The sequence below is a fragment of the Mya arenaria genome, chromosome 17 (assembly GCF_026914265.1).
Source record: "Mya arenaria isolate MELC-2E11 chromosome 17, ASM2691426v1".
In the NCBI taxonomy this organism is placed as follows: Eukaryota; Metazoa; Mollusca; class Bivalvia; order Myida; family Myidae; genus Mya; species Mya arenaria.
This window is the reverse complement of record NC_069138.1, coordinates 19,406,459-19,426,979: the sequence shown is the minus strand read 5'-3', so window position 1 is coordinate 19,426,979 and position 20,521 is coordinate 19,406,459. Positions and strand designations below refer to the sequence as shown.

The window sequence follows — 20,521 nt, the reverse complement described above, 5'->3', positions numbered from 1 at the left end:
AGATAAGACATAAAAGCTCGTTTATATACGATTGAAAAAGCACAGATATGATATAAAATGTTGTTAAGCATTAGTAAACTTAAAAAAAAATGATACTTGCATTATACAAACAAGGAACACCTTTTTAAACATCATTTCTTTTGAAGTAGACTGCAATTGCCATTAGCAAGGTGGCGCTAAGAAATTCAAATACATGACGTTTTTACAAATATCTGATAAAATGTTTGTGAAATGTTCATGAAGAAAATTGTTTTGTATTTTTTTTGGTTTATGTAGCGTTTGCTTACAGTATTATCCTCCTTTGTACGATGTCCGAAAATGGAAGGTTGGGTCAAACCGTCACTTTGTAAGAACAATTTTTGGAGTTTATTCCTAAATGTCCAATTACGTATTAGTGAGTATTTCATGAAGGACAGAGATTAAATGTCATTTGGTTTTAATATGTAAGTATGCTAAAAATCATTTAAACAAAGACAAGTAAATAACAACCCTATTCTAATCGTACCGAAATAAGATTCGCCCCCTGCGTTTATATGTTTTTAACATCTCATTTATAAGGCCATTCTGATTGTTTCAAAGGTTTCAAATGTCTTTGTTTTCATTTAAGATGCTTTTTGGAGATGATCTATGTAATCTTGCAAATAGGAGAGATTAGACAAGTACACGTTTGCTAGGCCAATAAAATAACAATTTTTATGAACATTCCATCTAGTAAAAACATTCAAAATTAATGTGAATTTAATTTGATGTTTGTGGTATGTCACAGTATTTGTATTAGATTTTACGATAAGTATCACCTCTCCTAAATATCTTCCCACTTCTTCCTAATTTGCCTAGAGAGAGAAGTCACTTCTCCAAACAAATTCAGCCAAGTGAGAGGCCTGGTGGGATAATACTACAATGTGTGCATAAACATGCCATAAAATAGACTTTGATAAGCTAAATGGCCGTTTTACAACAATAAAAAACAAATATTGTGCGCAGTTTTCCCTTGTAAGAAATCACCCTGCTCCTTTTGGGCCCACCCTGCTCTAACCCTTTCTGGTTAGATCACTATCCATAAAATCGGAACTTCTTTTTTTATAGGAAATGTCGTCAGACTTTTCATTCAGATGTGTTAGTCATTAATTTCACAAAATTTGACCAAATTTACCGCCTTCGAAGCATGAGGCCAATTTACCGATTTTTGACCCAGCAGCTGGATGGATGGGTACAGATTGCCTTCCTGCCAGACACCAGGCATATTTGGAAGGAATTGGGAGTAAAAACAAATTAATCGAGATGTCTTTTTAGCCTTATCGGGTGGCCCTTATTTCACATGAGTGAAACAAAATAAAACACACACACGTATTTAATCAAACGTAATTGCAATGTTTACAGGCATGCATTGTGTGAGATTGATAGCCTTAGCTATAGTTACATCAGGACTACGCCTAATTAATAGTTTGTGCCGCCCAAAGTAGGAGGCATATTCAGTTCCTTGAATATTTAGGCCTATTAAAAACAAAAATGAACCATGGAAATGCTGAAAACTTGCTACTCGTTCATTTATATTTGGGAGCGTTTGGATGAATGAGCAGGTATTCTCTATTTTTATTGGTTAGAATTAATTAACATTTGGCGCTGGTCTTGAAATCATTGATGACTGATAATTACATATAGTTCAGAATTATATACGTATATAGTTTGCAATTTTTCAAAAATATTTTATGAACAGATGATTCAGTAACATTAGTTTTCTGAATTTATATACAATGTACCAAACGAATAATCAATATAATAAATTTTCATAGTTTCTAATTTTTCATTTGGTCGCCAATGTGCATATATCTTAAAGCGGAAAATTTGTTTAACTCTAAAGCCGTAAGCTCTATGACATTATATTTTATATGATGCATAAGTTGTAGAATTTTATCAACTGTGTAGGAAATGAAAGAAACCCAGTTTGGATGTATTTGCTCATGACGCTAAAAAAGCATTCACTGAATGTTTTGAAAGTCATCGTGCGCCAAACTAAATACACTCACTGTATTCAACTCTGTTACTTTAAATGGGTGATGATAAATGACGGAATTTGTTGAGCACGCGTTGAAACATAACGTTTGATGTGCAATATGACATAAATGCTTCAGATCGGTATGTTTGCAGTTTTGAGAAAGCATATTTTTTTAAGAATATTCCCCGTATCTAACTTTTACAATAGTAAAGATGAGCTTTTTGTCAGAAAGTTAAAAATGAGATATTCAAAAAAGCTTAATATAACGTTTTCATATTGAACTTCCAACTATATTTCATTTACATCTGTACAATATTGGAGGTTGTTCGTTTCGTGTATACATTATCTTAATCTTGTCCGTGTAACAAGTAGCGTGCGGATATATTACAACGCTTTTCCTTGATGGAATGCGAGTTAATGAACAATGTCTCTGACAATTTAATAACAAACAGTTACTACAATCACTTGTCTCGTGATTGCTTTTATACAACTCGGGCTACGCGCTCGTGTTTAATTTCAATAACTCGAGTAGATTGTACAGTAACTACAATTGGTGATGGACGAATTCTGTTTAGTTGATGGACGAAAGGTGTTTAATGTGAATGAAAAGTCGTAACTGTTAACTTGTTTTTCATGTCGTTTAAAGTTACAAAGTTAATTGTTAGTTTTGTTTTAACCGCAATATAACAATGTAAACGACAGTGATACGTCCCCAGTAGCCTAAATTTTAAACAAAAAACACACAATACAACAAGACAGCAAAAATTACATACTTCCAAAATATTGCCATTGGTAAATATTGTACAAGTAATTTATTCATGTCTTTGTCTGCACTCTTCAAACTTTCGATTTCCCTTAGTTAAGAAAAAGACGTTTTATTTATGCAGTTGAATTTAAAAATATAATAATAATATATTATTTATTTTTTTAAATTTATATATATATATTTAATCATAAATGTTGTTTGTAATCATATTTGTGATTCAGTTTTGATTTAAATTGTTTCCCAATGTTATGATAAATGGTAAAAAAATGGTGCAAATGTGAGAAGCTTTGCATAAGAAAACTGAGATTTTAATAGTAATAGTTATGAAATCACTGACATTATGTTTACTTAGCAACTAAAGCAACATACCTACCAATATGCTAATCTTTATTTAACTGCTAAATTTTAAATAACCCAAAAACATACATATAAGCTCTGTGGCGCAGTCGTTTACGTTGTGTGATTTAAATGCATCCCCACATATATTTTCGTTGGTGGTTGGTTCAAATCGTACTGAAGCAATCTCTAATCAATATTAATCTTAGTTCAACTAACAGATTAAATAGTTGAATGGTATAAGATTTGGTTTTAGAAGATAAGCAATGATGTTTTTTCCTTTTAATTGTCTCAGTTTCAATACAAATGAAAAATGTAATGAACAAGTTCATAAGCGCTGTTCTATCTGAGAAGTTCCCTGGGTGAGAACCGTTTACTACATGCCATTGGCTTCCTCGTCACTGTTGAAGTTATCCACTGCTCGATCTAATGCATTATAACTTCAATATGAGCAATTTGCTCTACCATTTTTCATACATAATTGTGTATTCCAAAGGTTTTCTTTTTGTACATTGAACTCATGACGTCCAGCACCGCTGTCAGATTATTTAACCACTATGCCATTGCATCCTCTTTACTGAACAAACGATAAATGAATTTTGAACAGTATTTTTTTGGTCACAGACAGCAACTTTTTTACTTGTCTGCCGTATTTTTGCAAATAGAGAATTTTTAGAAAATTTGCTATTTGATGGTACTGTAAATTCTGTGTGGATAGGCTAAATACGGTTCGAATTTATCAAATCAAAACTAACATTTTGGGTCTATTCAGTGTAGACCCTAAAATATCAATTTTTATTTATAAGTATGTAGGTCGATTTCAAAAGCTCAGTACTGCAGTACAGTTTACTTTACTTGTTATGTTGTCCAATTTCTGTAAATAAATATTACTGTACTTGACAATATTTTACTGTAGAGGGGTCGTGTCGTAAAAGTGAAAAAACATCCAAGTAATGCAAAAGTCAATTGCAGCACAGGCTCACATGTCCTGTGAATAGCGTGGACTTTGAATTTCGGTCAAGCCAATCCTAGGTAAAATCCCCGCTCAGCACAGACAAACTGCTGGTAAAAACCCCTCACCCTGGGGACATCCTAGGTAAGGCCCATTCCCCTCTATTTTCGGCGCAAACAAATACCACCGCATCCACTTGGCTCTGCCGATTCATCTGGAAGGTAAAAACACGGCCCATTTCCCCTGCTATCCCCGGTAAACCCCAGACCTTGGGGGCGTCGCTACACTTGACTGGTGCCACAATACAAATGGCTTATAGTATTCGTTCTGTTCTGCAATTTATCGGTGATGAGAATGGCTAAAGAGATGACATGACATTGACAACCAAATGTAAGGCATTTGTATCCTTTCGTCTTTTATCTATTAACATCTGAGATGTTAAGGTAGCAAATGCCTATTTAGATTGAAACATACCAAATTGTAAGAAGCGACGATATAATGGAAGACCAAATTTGCTAGAAATCAATCGAGTTTCTCCAAAATACAAGCCAAACATTATACTAGATGTTGAAACTAGTGATTACGTTTTTGGATGGACAAAATCCGGATAACACATTTGCTTTTCATCCAAAGAGTGGACGATGTATACTACTGTACAAAAGTCATAATAATAAACGTTAAAACGTTGAAAATGTATTTAAAACACTTACCATTTTTTTCCGTAGGAGATGTGCGCCATATTGCATTTCCACGGATATACCCGAAAATTTATGTAATCTTCCTGCAAGTTACATTTCTGTATACAGGAAAACTTGGATGATGATGGCAGACGATATATCGACTTTCTTATTTCTGGTTTTTATGGAATGAAACTTCGGGATAGTGTACAATAAGCTTTAATTAAAATAAAACATGCTAAGTATATAGCTATTTTCGGCCAAAATTAAGATTTTTTTCTGGTCACCTTAATAGCTATTTTTATGGATACACAAATATACTCACAGAAAAGTTTAAGAATATTTTTTTTTCATATTAAAAGAGAATAAGATTTAAAACAATGAAATGATTTCGTAAATAAACATTCAAGCACTATCAACTTACAGTCATTGGACGTTTTTATTGACATTTGATACATAAAATCTGGACTGAAAATATTAAGGAGACCAATTTTTGTCGCCTTAATCAGATGTATATATTGGTATTAAATCAACTGACAAAGTGTATATAATTTGTCAGAAAATAGTGTCAAAGTTGAAATATATTCTGCAAAATCATAATTAAGTGGTGAACTGACGTGATTTCACATATAACAAGGACAATTTCTTTGTGGGTCGTGGCTAGTCAAAACCAGATTTTTGAATAACTCAGCTTATATGCAGTGTACAGTTATGAAATTTCACACAACAGTTCCTGAGTGTATATGCATCTGGTTTCTAAAAGGATTTTATCAAGGTTTGTGTAATTTGAATTTTATTTAAATTCTAAAATTTCGACATTTTTTTTTAAATAACTGCCCTGACTAAATGCTTAAATTCTTGTTCTTTGGACTGTTGTCTGAACTTCAAAACCTGACTTTAGGGAACAGGACACATTTTTCCGATATTCAGGCAGTTTGACTGCAATATGAGTTGTATTTACCAATAATTGAGGCAAAAAAAATACATTATTTCCATTTAATGCCTGGTAGGTTTTTTTTATTCGTTTTAATTCATGGTTAGGTTTATTGAAGAGTGTCATGGAAAGCTGAAACTTTTTTACTCAATACTAGGCTTTGATTTAATGCGAACATCTTCATTTTGGATTGTAAACAACATGTTTTTTTTATAATTGCAGTTGCTGTTTGGAACATTAAAATTAAGTCAGCAACCGTCTACCGAACTGTAAAATTCATCTCTTCCAAAGGATGTCATAGCTTTCCAGGTGGGTGTGCATTGATTGATTGATTGATTGATTGATTGATTGGTTGATTGATTGATTGATTGATTGATTGATTGATTGATTGATTGATTGATTGATTGATTGATTGATTGATTGATTGATTGATTGATTGATTGATTGATTGATTGATTAAATGTGAGTTTGTGTAAGTTAATAAGTGTGAGACCATAACTCAATTACTTTTGGGCTGCAAAGGTGTGTGAGTGTGTTCATGCATTTACATATTCTCCGTCCTGGACGGCGTACAGGACCGTCATCAGACATTCTGCCATGGATGTGAGAGAGTTTAAAGCCATTTCTAATTTTCCTGTGTTACTTTATTTATGTTTGATTAAATTTACGCCGCCGTGTTACTGAATAACACTTTGAAATTGGGCCTATATCATCAAGCTAGAGCTAGGCATATTCTTTTACAAACTTCTGCGTGATTTCTTCCCTTGAAAATATTTGCTCGCAGCCCGCCTCAAGTTTACGCTTTGTTCAGTATTTGACAGCTTTGTGATACACTTTTTGTTAGTTTTTATCTTTATGAGGCTAATGTTAAGTAACTAGATGCTCTGGGTGTCCACTGGGTGACAATGGCTGCCCAGTAATAGTTGTTTATTTTTTTCTGAAAAGATATTTCTAGTGAATTGCCCAGTTGCAGTGGTTTTGACGCCACAGAACCAGCACCGCTCCATGACAAATATACATGTTTCGGCATTGTTGTCAGAACTGCTGTATTGGAGGCCTCACAATATCCGTGTGGAAATGTCGTGGAAATGTCATCTGATTCACTCAAAACTGCCTGTGTAGAGAGGCGTATTTCCAGCATAGCTTACATAAGTGCATGGCCATTCTCTGTCATTTTCAGATACACCGTGTTGTGTGCGGATAAGAAATGCAGAGTGGTACCACCAGTCACCTAAGCCAACATTCCCCTAACAGACAAAAGGCTCATAGGGACAGTCCTTGCAGTTAACAGCAAAGCTCTCAATTGTAGCCCTACGAAACCTCAGGTAAGCGATCAATCTGGGCTTCAAGATATCTATTAACTCCCTTTAAGTTCATACTTGATTTGAGCGACACTCACAAATTCAGCATCAAAATCCAGGTTTAGATCCCAGACCGAACCTTGTCTCCTTCATAAAACTTAAGTTCAGACGTTATATAAGCCACATACATGTTCACTACTTACGACCGATAAGAATTTTCTCAAATTGATTACAAATGCCTTTTCCCAGATTTACACCTTCCTCTTGCAGATACTGCCGAGAGCGTAGCTCGGGTGCACCGGACCGGTTTTCAGCCGTGTAGAATTGACATCTGCAGCTGAACTGGGGCCAGGAATAATATCAGACACCTCAGCAGCACGGTCAGCTTTTGCGTATTTATTTCCAGGCTGGTATACTCCACCAGACTTTCAGCGTTTAAGCTTTCCTTTTCAACTTTAACTGACTGTTTTGTGACAGGTAAAAAAATAGCAATACTATGGTTCTTTAATCTTTTATTCTTCCACTCTGAATGCTAACCTAAATTATTTACTGACCTATATTTGCTCATGATTCCATCAATTGTCTTAAGATTCTGGATGTTCACATTTAAAGTTAGATTTTACAGCAATTAGCCACTGGCACCGGATTTTCAAACTCAAACATTTTTTTTAAAAATCAAAAAAAAAATCTTATAATTCCTCACTTAAAATTATATTACCGAATATGTGAAAAAATATTGAAAAATATATATATTTTAAATATGCACTTTGTACTGTATATTATACTAACATGGTATTGAACGTTTCTCTACCTGGGTCACGTAATCATCTTATTACTCAGTTCAAAAGAACTTCTGCAGATTGACAGTCATCGCAATCTAAGGACATGATATCCATCTTCAAAATACTCAACCTTAACCCGCGAAGAAATTCGCCGGTCATACGATTTTTTTGACATTATTCCCATTTTTCTGTTTTCCTGGATTTTCTACCACCCTTGACTTCCGGTTTGTTGTTGTTTTTTGCTCAGTTTGTAACATGTGATTTGATTGGTCGAATGAAAAGGCGGCGTATTTAAAATCTCAAATCGTTAACAAATTGAAACTCTAACATTTTGGCCCTTCATCTCCGTTATCAAGCAAATCATGAATGAAAGTCCACATAAAATATGAATTTGCAATGATTCAATGCAATGGTTATACAGATTAAGGCATATTTATAACAGAAAACAACGGTCACTCTGCACTCAACATAACAATACATTTCTTATTTACGAGTTCACTGTATTGCTAAATTCTTACTGTTCGAAACGAAGTAAAATCGATAAATATAATGAAGAAACTTTGTTGTTCTTGGTATTTGAGTTACTAACCACTAACGCACATGGTGCATCCCCCCTCCCCCCCCCCCAAAGAAAAAAAAGAAAAGAAAAATATATATATATTTTTTTAAACTATAAGAAATAAAATTAAAATAAATACATATTCCTATAATTGGATAAAAACATTCTAGAGATTCATCTTCTGATAACGTTTTCAATGTACTAGTCAAGAAGGGTGAGAGACTGGTTTGGTGGAATAAGATGTCTGCCTCCAATCCAAGAGTTATTTGGTTATATTCAACCTGGTGACAAATGGAACATTATGATGACCTCTTGAACATACACAGTACTGCTTTCCAGGGGCGTAGCTAGTCCTCTGTTCATGTGGATTCATAATTGCGCTGGGGGGGGGGGGGGGGTACGAACATTTTGAAAACAAACGGAGCAATCTGGTGTATTCTGGGCGTTCTTATGTCCTTTAGTACTTGTAAATTGACAGTTTAAGGATAATAAATCAACAAATTTATTTTCTTGGCAGTTCTTTTCTACAAAATATCAAACAAATAAGGTTCGATAATGTAAAAAACACTCAGATTGTCTAACAGAAGTCAAATTGTCTGTCCTTTCTGACATTGAACTGTATAATTACATACTCAATGACAATGTCCATGTGTCTGTTACATCATGTACTCAAACAAACATAGTGATTTTGTAGCTTTGGCTTAACTGTTTTATTTTTTGTCAGAATCATGTGGATTCAGCCGTGTATTTCGCTTATAGGCAGCTATGCGCCTGGTTTCTACCTACCAAACAGACTTGGCTGTTAAGTTATCAACTTTCATCACAATCAAGCAAATTATTCTATATATATATGTTTTATTAGACAAATCTTGCAATATAAGTTTAAGCAATATTACAACACAACTACATCAACAACAAACATGAAATGGTTATAGTGACTTCTGACTTGGTCACAATTTAAGAGAGCAAAATAATTAATTAAATTCCTTATTGATAAAAGCTAGTTAAAAAGGTAACAAATCACTTAAAGTTCCAATATAGCTAATTTAAAAGTCAATACATCACTATTAGTTCCAATAGAGCTCTATAATGGAGTTTATTCATTTAAGAAGTTTAAAAAATGCTTTATATTGCTGAAAAGCATAGGTAACACTTGCTACTTTAAAGGGTGCCTCTTTTAAAGCATGGATCTTCAAATGATTTTGCTTTTGCTCTATAGTAATTTAAAGCTGCACTCTTACAGAGTGAATGTCTGGTAAACAGTGATATAAGACTGCTAACAAAAGATTTGCATGTAGTTTTTCATGTTTTTGTCAGAAAATTGATATTTTATGGTAATATTTGAATGTAGTTTTTCATATTTATGTTAGAAAATTGATGTTTTATAGTAAAAAGCATTATTAACGCTTTTTTTTAGATTTTGGCGTTCTTTCTTACAATTGAGATTTGTTCTATTGTAAGTTACCTTTATATTGATAACTGAATTGAAGGCTTTAATGCCAACATGAGCGTATTCTGAGACAAAACCCCCAAACATTTCTTATCAGTGTCAAACTGTGAGAGTGCAGCTCTAAAGCCAAACTGATAATACAAATTAAAAGCAATTATCCTGTAAAAACAATAGCATTATGTGCTCCCTACTAAAATGTTACAAAATGGTCTGAGAAACTAAACATTTACTCTCCCTATATTGAGCTTAGGTGAAATACATACATGTATATACCTACAAAGCATTATTCTTAAATAACATTTCATGCATTTCTAAAGATACTATTTCAGCAACTGTAAGTATCTTTTACTGAGAAAGTACACAAAGCTGGACAAAATCCCAACTCTTGCAAAGATAAAGCAGATTGTCATTATATGAGTCATTGTTTCCAGGTTTTAGCGATATCATGTTAAAACTGTTAACAGCGCAATATAACATCTCCACTGAGTCCAGATCTAGGCGGTGGGATAGGAGATAGTGCCGGTATGTCTCACTCTGTGGAACTGCAGCCCACATGCTTACACTTCAATACATATGACCGTCATGGATACCGGAGATGCCATCCATCACTTCCCTGCAAAGATATAAAAAAAACTGATTTTAAAGGTTTATTTTAACCTAGCTACAACTGTACATTCATTTTAAATCTATTAATTAATGCACAATGTGCACATGGACTTGTAGCATCTGCATTATAATAAATGTTTTGAAAATATTTATTGATATTCAACTTTTCAGCAAAAGCTGGGGTATGTGCCTGTATAGTTGAGTGGTTTATCCATTTTCCTAATAATTTACTGGTTTCCACAAGAAGACTCGAATCAAATTTGGGATCAGTCTCTTTTGTAACTTATTTTCTATTTTTTCTACAATTATGATATCAAACATTGAAATATATATACATGTGATTGTGATACAGGTAAATGTAAGCATAATAATATTAATCATTTTCAGTTTCAGGAAATAAAAGAATTTACCACAAAACATGACCAAGTCCCTTTAAAAGCATTTTGGCAATTGCAAAGGAAATTGAGATGGCACTCATTTCTGTATGCATGCATAAAAAAACAAAGCATTAAGTTAAACTAAAAAATGAATTAATCAGAAGTGTTCGTCACATTGCCTGCATGGATACAGTAATACATTTCTTTTTTTTATTTTTATTATCATTTTTTTTTTGTCAAAATAGTGAATATATGTCATTTAAAAATATATTCCACAATTTTCCATGAAAGAAAATTAGTATAATTTATAAATAAAAATAAAATATGTTACTTAATAAATATACATGTGTAAATGAACCAAACGCATGTATACACACAAAATATGTGTGCGTATTGGTGAACAGCTCTTTTTTATCAATAAAATAAATAGGAAAACAGAAAAATGGGAATAAAGTAAAATAACAACGTATGATAGGCAAATTTCTTCGCGGGCTAAGGTGGAGTGTTCGGAAGATAGAAACCATATCCTTAAATTCCGATGACTATTAATCTTCAGAAGTTCTTTTGAACTGAGTAATAAAATGATTACGTGACCCGGGTAGAGAAACGTTCAATGCCATGTTAGTATAATATACAGTACAAAGTGCATATTTAAAAAAAATATAATTTTCAATATTTGTTCACATATTCGGTAATATAATTTTTAGTGAGGAATTATAAGATTTTTTTTGATTTTTTAAAGAAATGTTTGAGTTTGAAAATCCGGTGCTAGTGCAATTAGCAACCCAATGATGTGAAAACAGTTTTTTTTCCCTTCTTTAGCATGGGTTGTTAATAGGTGCTTCCCTCTTTCAAAATATTTTTAAAATTAGGCAGTTTTCCCCTTTAAATCAGGCAGTTTTTCTCAAAAGTTTTTTTCATTTTTGTTTTCATTCCCTCGGGACACTATATCACTTATTTTCCCATAAATGTCACAATGAATGAAATTACAAATAACTGTCCAGTTCATGTCTTGCAATTCTAAATTCTGCAATGACACCTATACTATTAATGCCAACTACTATTCCCGCTATGCCTATTTCACTATTGTTTTAAATTTCGATTTATATCCATGAAATATCCTTAGGATTTTGGTTGAAAAGAAGTATGATAATCCTGTAAGTAGATAACATGATTCTTGATAATTAGCCCTTCACATATCATCTTAATATGATAGAACAGTTACTGTAAATCATTGCACGAAATCATTGCAAGAAATCATGACATAGTGATCCCTTTCTTGTTTAAAATCATTTTTGTACTTTAAGGTAAAGAACGGACCCATGATTTCCTGGATATGGACAAGACCCACTCCCTGCAGGGATTAAGCAGAATAGAGCAGTATTGAAAAACAAGAACAAAACTTTTTAATAAACACAAAACACTTGTGTTCGAAAGCACAGAAGAAAAAAGCAGCAATGATGATAAACTGAAGTGGTTGGAGTTTCACCACGATATATTACCATAAATAAAGTCATCAAGTTGGTCGGGCTTGCAGGTGGTCTGTGCAAAAAGTTTGTGGCACAAACCAAACTACTAAGACTAAAGTTTTCAAGATACTGTCTTGGAACTATCATTTGTTCGACTGACAACTGTGCACACTCTGTGATGTATAGCCATGGGTATAATAGTGACCATTAAAGCTGCACTCTCAAAAATTGACAGTTTTGACCTTTTTTTAATTCAGAATCTATATAATCATATAATGATAACACAACTTAAGTCTTTCCAGGATTTTTGTGTCACTTTGTAGGTGAATACACATGCAAGTATAAAACTAACAGGAAATTTTGGATATTTGCTCAGTAACCACAACATTATGTCATTCTTGTTGTATTCATCAAAAGCTAATGTAGCTTTAAAATCTAGATTTTTGGAGCCTAAGGCCATAATGTTACAAAAACCTTGTCATATGTACACAAACATTATTCAATATAATTAATTTTAAGAGATTTGGTAACATAAGTGCATAATAATATCATTGTGTCAAAGTTTGTGAATGTTTGTTCTTTGGATGTTCAGTAAATATTTCTAAATATATTCCGGTGTTTATTCTTTTCTAACACCAAAATAGGTTTTCGACTGTCATATACAGGCAAAGGATAGCATAGTATGAACAGAGACACCAGTATCTTCCATCACACTCAGTTTTACTTAATGTTTATAAACATAATTTTATACAATGTGACATGTAACAGGAAACAGCATTAGAACTTAATACAAGAGTGAACTGTACAAATACAATTTCACTATAAGAATAAAAAGTTACTGTCTGGAAAGTTTGAATCTTTATTATCTTAACAATACATATTAAGTTTATATAAGTTATTTTATCCCCATCAAAGGCAGATGGTTATTCTTTCAGTGTTGTCTGTCCGCCCCTCCTTCTCCCTGTTCGTCCGCCATATATTGGTACTTGATTGTTGAAACTTTACATGAATGTATGTATATATGATAAGGGATATGATGTGTTTTGAGATTTTACATTCTACTAATGTACAGCAAAATTATGGCCATTTGGAACTTAAAAATAGCTATTTCTTTAAGGAAAATTTCCACCAGGAGCCATATCTTAATACTGGTGGGTCATATATCACTTTTCATAAGGTAATATACAGGAATGGGAATGATGCATACATGTCAAATGCCGTCAAAATCTATATAATTATTTATAGTAGAGTTATGGCCCTTTGTTACTTTCAAATAATCATTTCTGTCCGTATACAAAAACATGTCCAATCGATAAGTAATGAATGGTTAGGCATAGTGTCCTCAAACTTATTAGTTTGTTGATATTGACAAGAAGATGACCCCTATTGTTTTTGATGCCAATATGGTACTTTAGGAAGTTTTTTTCTCTATTTAATGTTTATCACAATGCCGAAATTTAACCCCCACTTTAAAATCATTTATATCCATGGGTCACAATTAAAACATGTAACACTATGAACAATGTTCTTTTATCATGAGCTTACTGTTTCAAGCGTTTACAAACTCGTGTGCAGAGGAAACTTTTATTTTTTTACAAGCACATAATTTATATTTAGCATTTACAGTTCCTATGTAATTCAACTGAAAGTTCTTTTTAACCATAATATATCAATTATATATATGATCGTTTTAACTGCGTTTATAAATTGGATATACAATTAAGAAGGAAACACAACATAAACTCTATTATTTTAGAGAATTTTGCTTTCCTTTAAATGGTGACGTAACACCAGATAAGATGACGTAATTTATTATGAAATATGTTCATGACGTCATTTTCTGATTAAATACAGTTTTTCATGAAATCAAGAAGAAATATTACGTTATCTTCTTATGATTGAATGAAAAGTTAACGCTTTATTCAAAATAAATCTTTATAATTAAACAAATAAGTGTATGGCTTGCTAGAATATTACCAATAAAGCAAGTATTGTTTCCTATTAAATTGTTTACAAACATGCGGAGTAATGTTGTTTTATTACACATGTGCAGTACAGAAAAATAGTTGATTATTATACTATACAGGCAAGAAGGTCTAGCATGTGATGGATAGAGTAATATTAGATCTATATTGTTATAAGATTTCGAAAATAATCTGAATAAAATTTCCAAAAGAGAAAGTAACGTCAACTTATAAACTCAATTTATATAAAAATCTACTCTTAATTTTATCATTATTATTATTATTATTATTATTATTATCATTAGCGAGACCACTGATGCTCTGACCCTCAAGTACGTAGATGAAATGGAACTGCTAGGAACAGACGGGCACTGGGAGGACGGTAACATATCCGGAATGGATGTTGTAGGTGACAGGTTTCTGGTGGCCGCAGATTATAAGAAAAAGTGTATGCGATGTTTTGATATGGATAGTGGGAAACAACAAGTAGAGTGGCATGATAGTGGATTTCTACCTAGGGATATAACGACAATACCTGGTAATCGCGTGGCAGTGACTTCAGCTCAGGAAGTATGGTTTCTACGTGTGACTGAAAATGGTGACTTGCTGTTGGAAAATAAAATAAATGTTAAAGAAGATTGCTATGGAATAGCATCCAGTGGTAACAACTTGATTGTTGGTCGCGACCATGAAGTACACATGCTGGATATGAAGGGAAAAGTGATAAAGGTAAACGATTCTCTACATGACTTTTCTACTGTTAAATTTCTAAATTTCGATTACCCACTCAATTTCAAGATATTTTATGATTGATTGACACAAATGATAGTTATTTTAAGATTAAATATATTAAATTACGTTATACAAATGTGCAATATAATTGATCTATCCAGACCATTAAGGGTTACGCTGAAATATAAACGTACATTCATTGATCGGATGGATTTGCGTCAGTATGTAATAGATGTTTACGGTTGTACGTACCAAGAAGCATAATAGTTGTTGCTAATGTGAAACGATCAAAGAATATGGGGTAACGTGGAAGGCATTTCTAGTATCCTTTTAAGAAATACCATTTTTTTATTTTTGAATGTGAAAAGAATTTTCATATTAATTTTTAAACTATAAATACTCATGTGAAAAACTACAGACAATTATTACGAGTACGAAAAGCATTCACTGTACAGTTAAAATAAAACGATGCATAAAAAGAGAGGAATTAACAATCCCGTATAGGTGATTTGAATGGCATTATCTATTTAAGAGCACAGACAAAAATGGCGTACGTTTATATACCAATAGGTTAATTTAAATGAATTACTCGTTTGTTGTAAACAAAAACTGGCAAATTTTAAATTTAAAGTTTTTCAAATTCTAAATCTCTTACCAGGTAAATTTCAACAGACATTTTCACAAGGCCTCACTGTGATTTTTTTTCAGAGATTATTCAGCGAAATAAAAGTATATATTATATGCATGTCCATATCCAAAAGTGAATATACAGCACGTCATATCACGCTAAGTTTTGTCGTTTTCTTAGTGTCGTGTTTTGGGCGCTGCCTTGAACACACTGACCAGTGTGTATCTAAGTTATAACGCTTTTCTCACAAATGAATCAATAACCGATGTTATCTAAACTTGTACAGTATTTTGTAAAGAAAATAATCCAAAAATAGTTCGGTAAAAAACAAAACACTACGCCCTCTCAGAACCAAACATAACCCAGACTCGTAGAGCTACAGACATCAGAAAAAAAATATAATAGAAATATGCGCCTTTAACATAATTATATAAACATTTAGTGATATAACCTTAAATATCAACCAAAATATCAATTTCAGTTCAATTTAAAGGCGCACAATATAGGCTGATGAAAATATTACGTTTATTGTTTTCATTATTATGGTTAAGTCATTTGACTCAAAGCAAAAACAACAACAACATATGATTAAGGTACAGAAAAAAAAATATTAGCGATATTTTGGAGATTTTAACTTGGGAATGTGTGGCCACGTAGCTATTAATCAGAATTGTGCGCCTTACCGATGTTCTTAATATACGCACATGGTTGACGAAACACGTCTCGTCTAAATATAGATCCAGGACACGCAGGTCCTAGCATACAATACTGCAACAACTTCGATTGCAATTCAAGTTTACGTCTCATGCATATTTCACCATTTACGACATGTGTCCGTAAAGTACATGGACATTTCAAATATCTTAACGTTATCACCCTTAATACTAAACCAATCTCATGCATTGTGGCATGATGGGAGTGTTTATGTTTTCTATTTCACTCCATTACATGCCAAACATGAATAATTTATGATTAACCTTAAAGATAATAATACACAATGAACACTTGTACGGATGTGCCACAGACGGGATACTTTAATCGAATGATATTAAATAAACATTTTAAACAGCTGTTTATGTTTCAACATAAATACAAACAAACTGGGAAGCACGCTTATCAATCATATTTGATAATTATGTTATGCTATACCAAGCAAATATAATACAAAGTCGTAATGTAAAGAGAAGCAATACTTCTTATGCATATGTTCAAACTGATGAAAGAATACAAATAAATTATTTAGAGACATCGTTAGAATTTATATGCTTTAATTCTTGGATACACTCATTTTTACTTCTACCATATCTGTCCTTAGCACGATCGGTCTGCCAACATTCGTGTTTCTTTACCAATCTCTATACGGCATGTCTTTTATGACAGCTACTGCTGTGCTGTCCCAGTAAAATGAATTAAGACCAAATAGTTTACTATCATTGCCAAAAGCTTTAAGATTGCTGATTAGAATTAGGTATATTATATAAAATGTGTTTGCCCAAAAATGAATACATTTGTTCCACTAAAATATAATTGCATGAATAAGCATCAGCGAGAAAATAAACTGAACAAGAACGTTGACCTATTCTGGAAAAAGCCATCTTTTCTTTAACGTTGTAATGATCTGTTTTACTAAAAGAAATGAAAAAAACAATGCACAATCAGACAAAGACTTCTTTACCATCTTAAGAGTTCACCAACCTTTCTTGACTGTTATCTTTCTTCCTTCTATAGAATAATCTTTGTAATACAAAATCGTATATATTACACGACTAGCACAGCTATTTATAGCAAAATCTAGTTATATTCAGTATACCAGACCGAAATATTTCGAACAAATTAAGGCATTATCAATATAATAGATGTAAAACTTCTAATATCCATTACGTCTTTTTTATACTGTTCGTGTCGAATATACGATTTCAGTTGTATAAAGTACAAAGAACGTTTAAACGAAATAAATAAAAAACACGTTTTCAATCACAGCTCACATTTTAGGGCTTCAAAAGTTAAGTAACCCATACACAGTAATGTACTACATTGTCAAAGTTATGTTTCTTGTATATTCCATGTCTGATAAAATCTTATTTATACGAAATCGTGTAAATTACGCGACAGGCTAAAACATAATATCAAAACAGACCGAGTAAAACACTTAATCAAATTAAATTCCGGTACACCAACCCGAATAATTTGTATAATATAACGCTAGAATAAGTTGGCATTCAAAAAGTTTTTTTTCATCTTTTAGTACTCTTCGTGTGCAGTACACGACTTGATTTGTACTAGGTACTTGTAAGTGGACACTCCGGTTCAATAGACCGAGTATAAAAAAGACCAAAAAGCGTTTCAATTTCCGCTACATCAGACTATATAATAGACGAAATGACATTTCACGTTTGGTTTTTGTCTGTTTTCAAATCAAAGCTATATATAGATTACACACCACCATTGTGATTTTCTCTAAAATTCTTTGCGAAAGATAATTGCACACAACATATAAAAGCATTTCGAGCGAAAACAGACTATGAAAACCGTATATATTCCTAAAGTACAAGCTTTAAATTACACTTTACTGTAAGTCAATAAAAGGAGGGTAAAATTATTCCTAAGAAAAATCTTGCCAAACTTGAAACAACATAATTGAACAATACGCCATGACAGTTCTTCTAAAATGACCTTTCATTTTAAAGCAACAGTACATGCTTTAAATTCTATTTTAATAATTAATCACATAAGAATAGATTATCAGGGTATAAAGGTTTCAGGAATCATGACATATTTGATTCACAGTGTAATGAGCATGTGAAAATCCTGTCTATCACTCCTAAAAACTTGAGAATTTTCACACAACGAAAATGCATATATCGTAATGTAGACGTCATATTTTAGTGCTTCAAATGGGAGGCAACCCATACAGTGATGCTACCGTATTTTCAAAATTATCTTTCTTTATATTCCCCTCTGAAATAATATCAATACTACAAAATCATGTATATTACACTTCTAGCCACAATAATGCGCGTTTAGGGAACTTTTTTTAACATTTTGATATTCATTTTGTCCTAGAGTCGCCAAAACAAAAAATATTAAAGACTCTGGAGCGGCTGTTTATATGAACTATTTACACTACCTGCTACAATAAACTTTCCGCTAAAATACCTTAATGGACTGAGTAAATACGCAAAATAATTTACCTTCCGGTTCGCCTGACTGGATTATATATGTATAGCAAAGTAAATATATATAATTTTGTGTATAATCCAGTCAGGCGAACCGGAAGGTAAATTATTTTGCTTATTAACTCAGTATATTCCCCTCGATCGATGAGTTTGGAATATGAAAAGATATAATATATATATAAAATATGAATTGGCCTTTGATACAAATGACATGAGTTTGGAATATGAGAAGATATAATATATATATATAAATGTATTATATCTTTTCACATTCCAAACTCATGTCATTTGTATCAAGGCCAATTCATGTTTTATAAAGAAATTCACTTGGTATTTAAATTATATATATATATTTTATAAAGAAATTCAATTCGTATTTAAATTTTCAAATTCGTTTCATCCTTCGACAAATCTTTTCTTAAATATTTAGATGAAAATGCAATCTTGTAGTTCAAGTACGCTAAAATGTACATATTCGTCTAAAATAATAACAATTATAAACGGTTATCCAGCATTTTGCTAGAGAGACGTCTCTAATGGAAGACGCTATCACTGCTATCGAGATCGATGGTCCCTTATCAAACTCTTACACCTCCGAGCAAGATGTGCAGAACATAATTTTGATGGAACACAGCTATATTTACTAAATAAATCGATGTAACAAACAGAATATTAACCTAGTTTTGTGTAAATGAATAAACTGATTTAGTTTCAAAATCGTAAAAGATTGAATTGGATCTCGTCATTTCTTATTACTAGAGTTAGCACATTAGTCAATTGTAAACGGTCCCCCTATCTTATTGAAAAGTTGAAAAAATGAGCAATTTCCTCCCATTAATCAACATTCCTGTTCTTACTCATATCATCGTCTACAAGGTTCCCATGGTTTAAATTATTTAATTTAAATACTCTACTATCAAGCCAGAATCTCATCTCAAAAATGCAATGACAGTCTATTTCCCAACTGTTCCTTAAACACATTTCTTTTCATAGAAACCTCGCCACTAAACGCCCATTATTGCCAATAACCGACATCAAATATTACTTTCACAGTACACTCCATTCGATTACTAGCAGTAAAAGTAGATTTTCTTATAAATTATAAAATTGACCTGTTTAAATTACTGAGATATCCTACGTGCAGGAATACTGAAAGAACGAGCATTATTCTTCCATTCAAGATTAGATTTGAATTTATACCAATACTGTCTTTTCCTCTTTATGATAAGCCCAGCCTTACTAAGAGTATCAAACAAAAATGCATCGTAGTAGCTAAATCACGACTCTTGTTAGTGCCTCATTCGTCATCAAGAAACTTAACAGTCATGAATCCTTTAAATCTCCCAACCTTAACTATTTCACGGAATTTATTCTGAAAATCAATCCCAAGTCAATATTCCTCAGTAGGAAAAATATACTCATCATTTAGTGGCAGAGGTTGTTGCGCTGAACTTATCATCTCGATTGACTGACTGCTGAACAGCTAAAACCTGGATAACCCCTCACACTCGCACCGGAAGTGTCCATTCTTTCAATATGAAAACCAGGTGGGTTTGCCAGCCGTTCTAGGCTACTGTTGCTGCTGAGACGTGTACTTGTAGAAACCGTAGGGCCTAAAAGATTCCGCATGACCGTGGCCATGAGCCTCGATTGGACCATGGACCTTATAACACCGGACGGACGTGGCGTGTAGACGAATGTTTCTGCAGGTGCCACTCTTCGCTCTTTATCGCCATTTAAGATTTATTCAGGCTCTTTTGTATGATATGACAGTGTCCCAGAGTCCTTGCCGCGTGGTTCTTCCGGCATCCTGCCA

At 32.7% G+C, this 20,521-nt stretch overlaps 1 protein-coding gene across 6 annotated transcripts in view; it reads left to right on the top strand.

The window, feature by feature from the left end:
* LOC128224789 (uncharacterized) overlaps window positions 1–20,521 on the top strand; it is a 59,964-nt gene that overhangs the window by 35,694 nt on the left and 3,749 nt on the right. For 3 of the 6 annotated variants that reach the window (XM_052934841.1, XM_052934840.1, XM_052934839.1), the window contains one exon: window positions 14,475–14,898. In XM_052934841.1, coding sequence (XP_052790801.1) covers window positions 14,515–14,898 — 384 coding nt within the window. In that variant the 5' untranslated portion in view covers window positions 14,475–14,514. Of the gene's footprint in view, window positions 1–5,883; window positions 5,971–6,841; window positions 6,987–7,232; window positions 7,440–12,043; window positions 12,816–14,474; window positions 14,899–20,521 lie in introns of those variants that run through there. The other 3 variants (XR_008259540.1, XR_008259541.1, XR_008259542.1) reach the window with 3 other exon arrangements.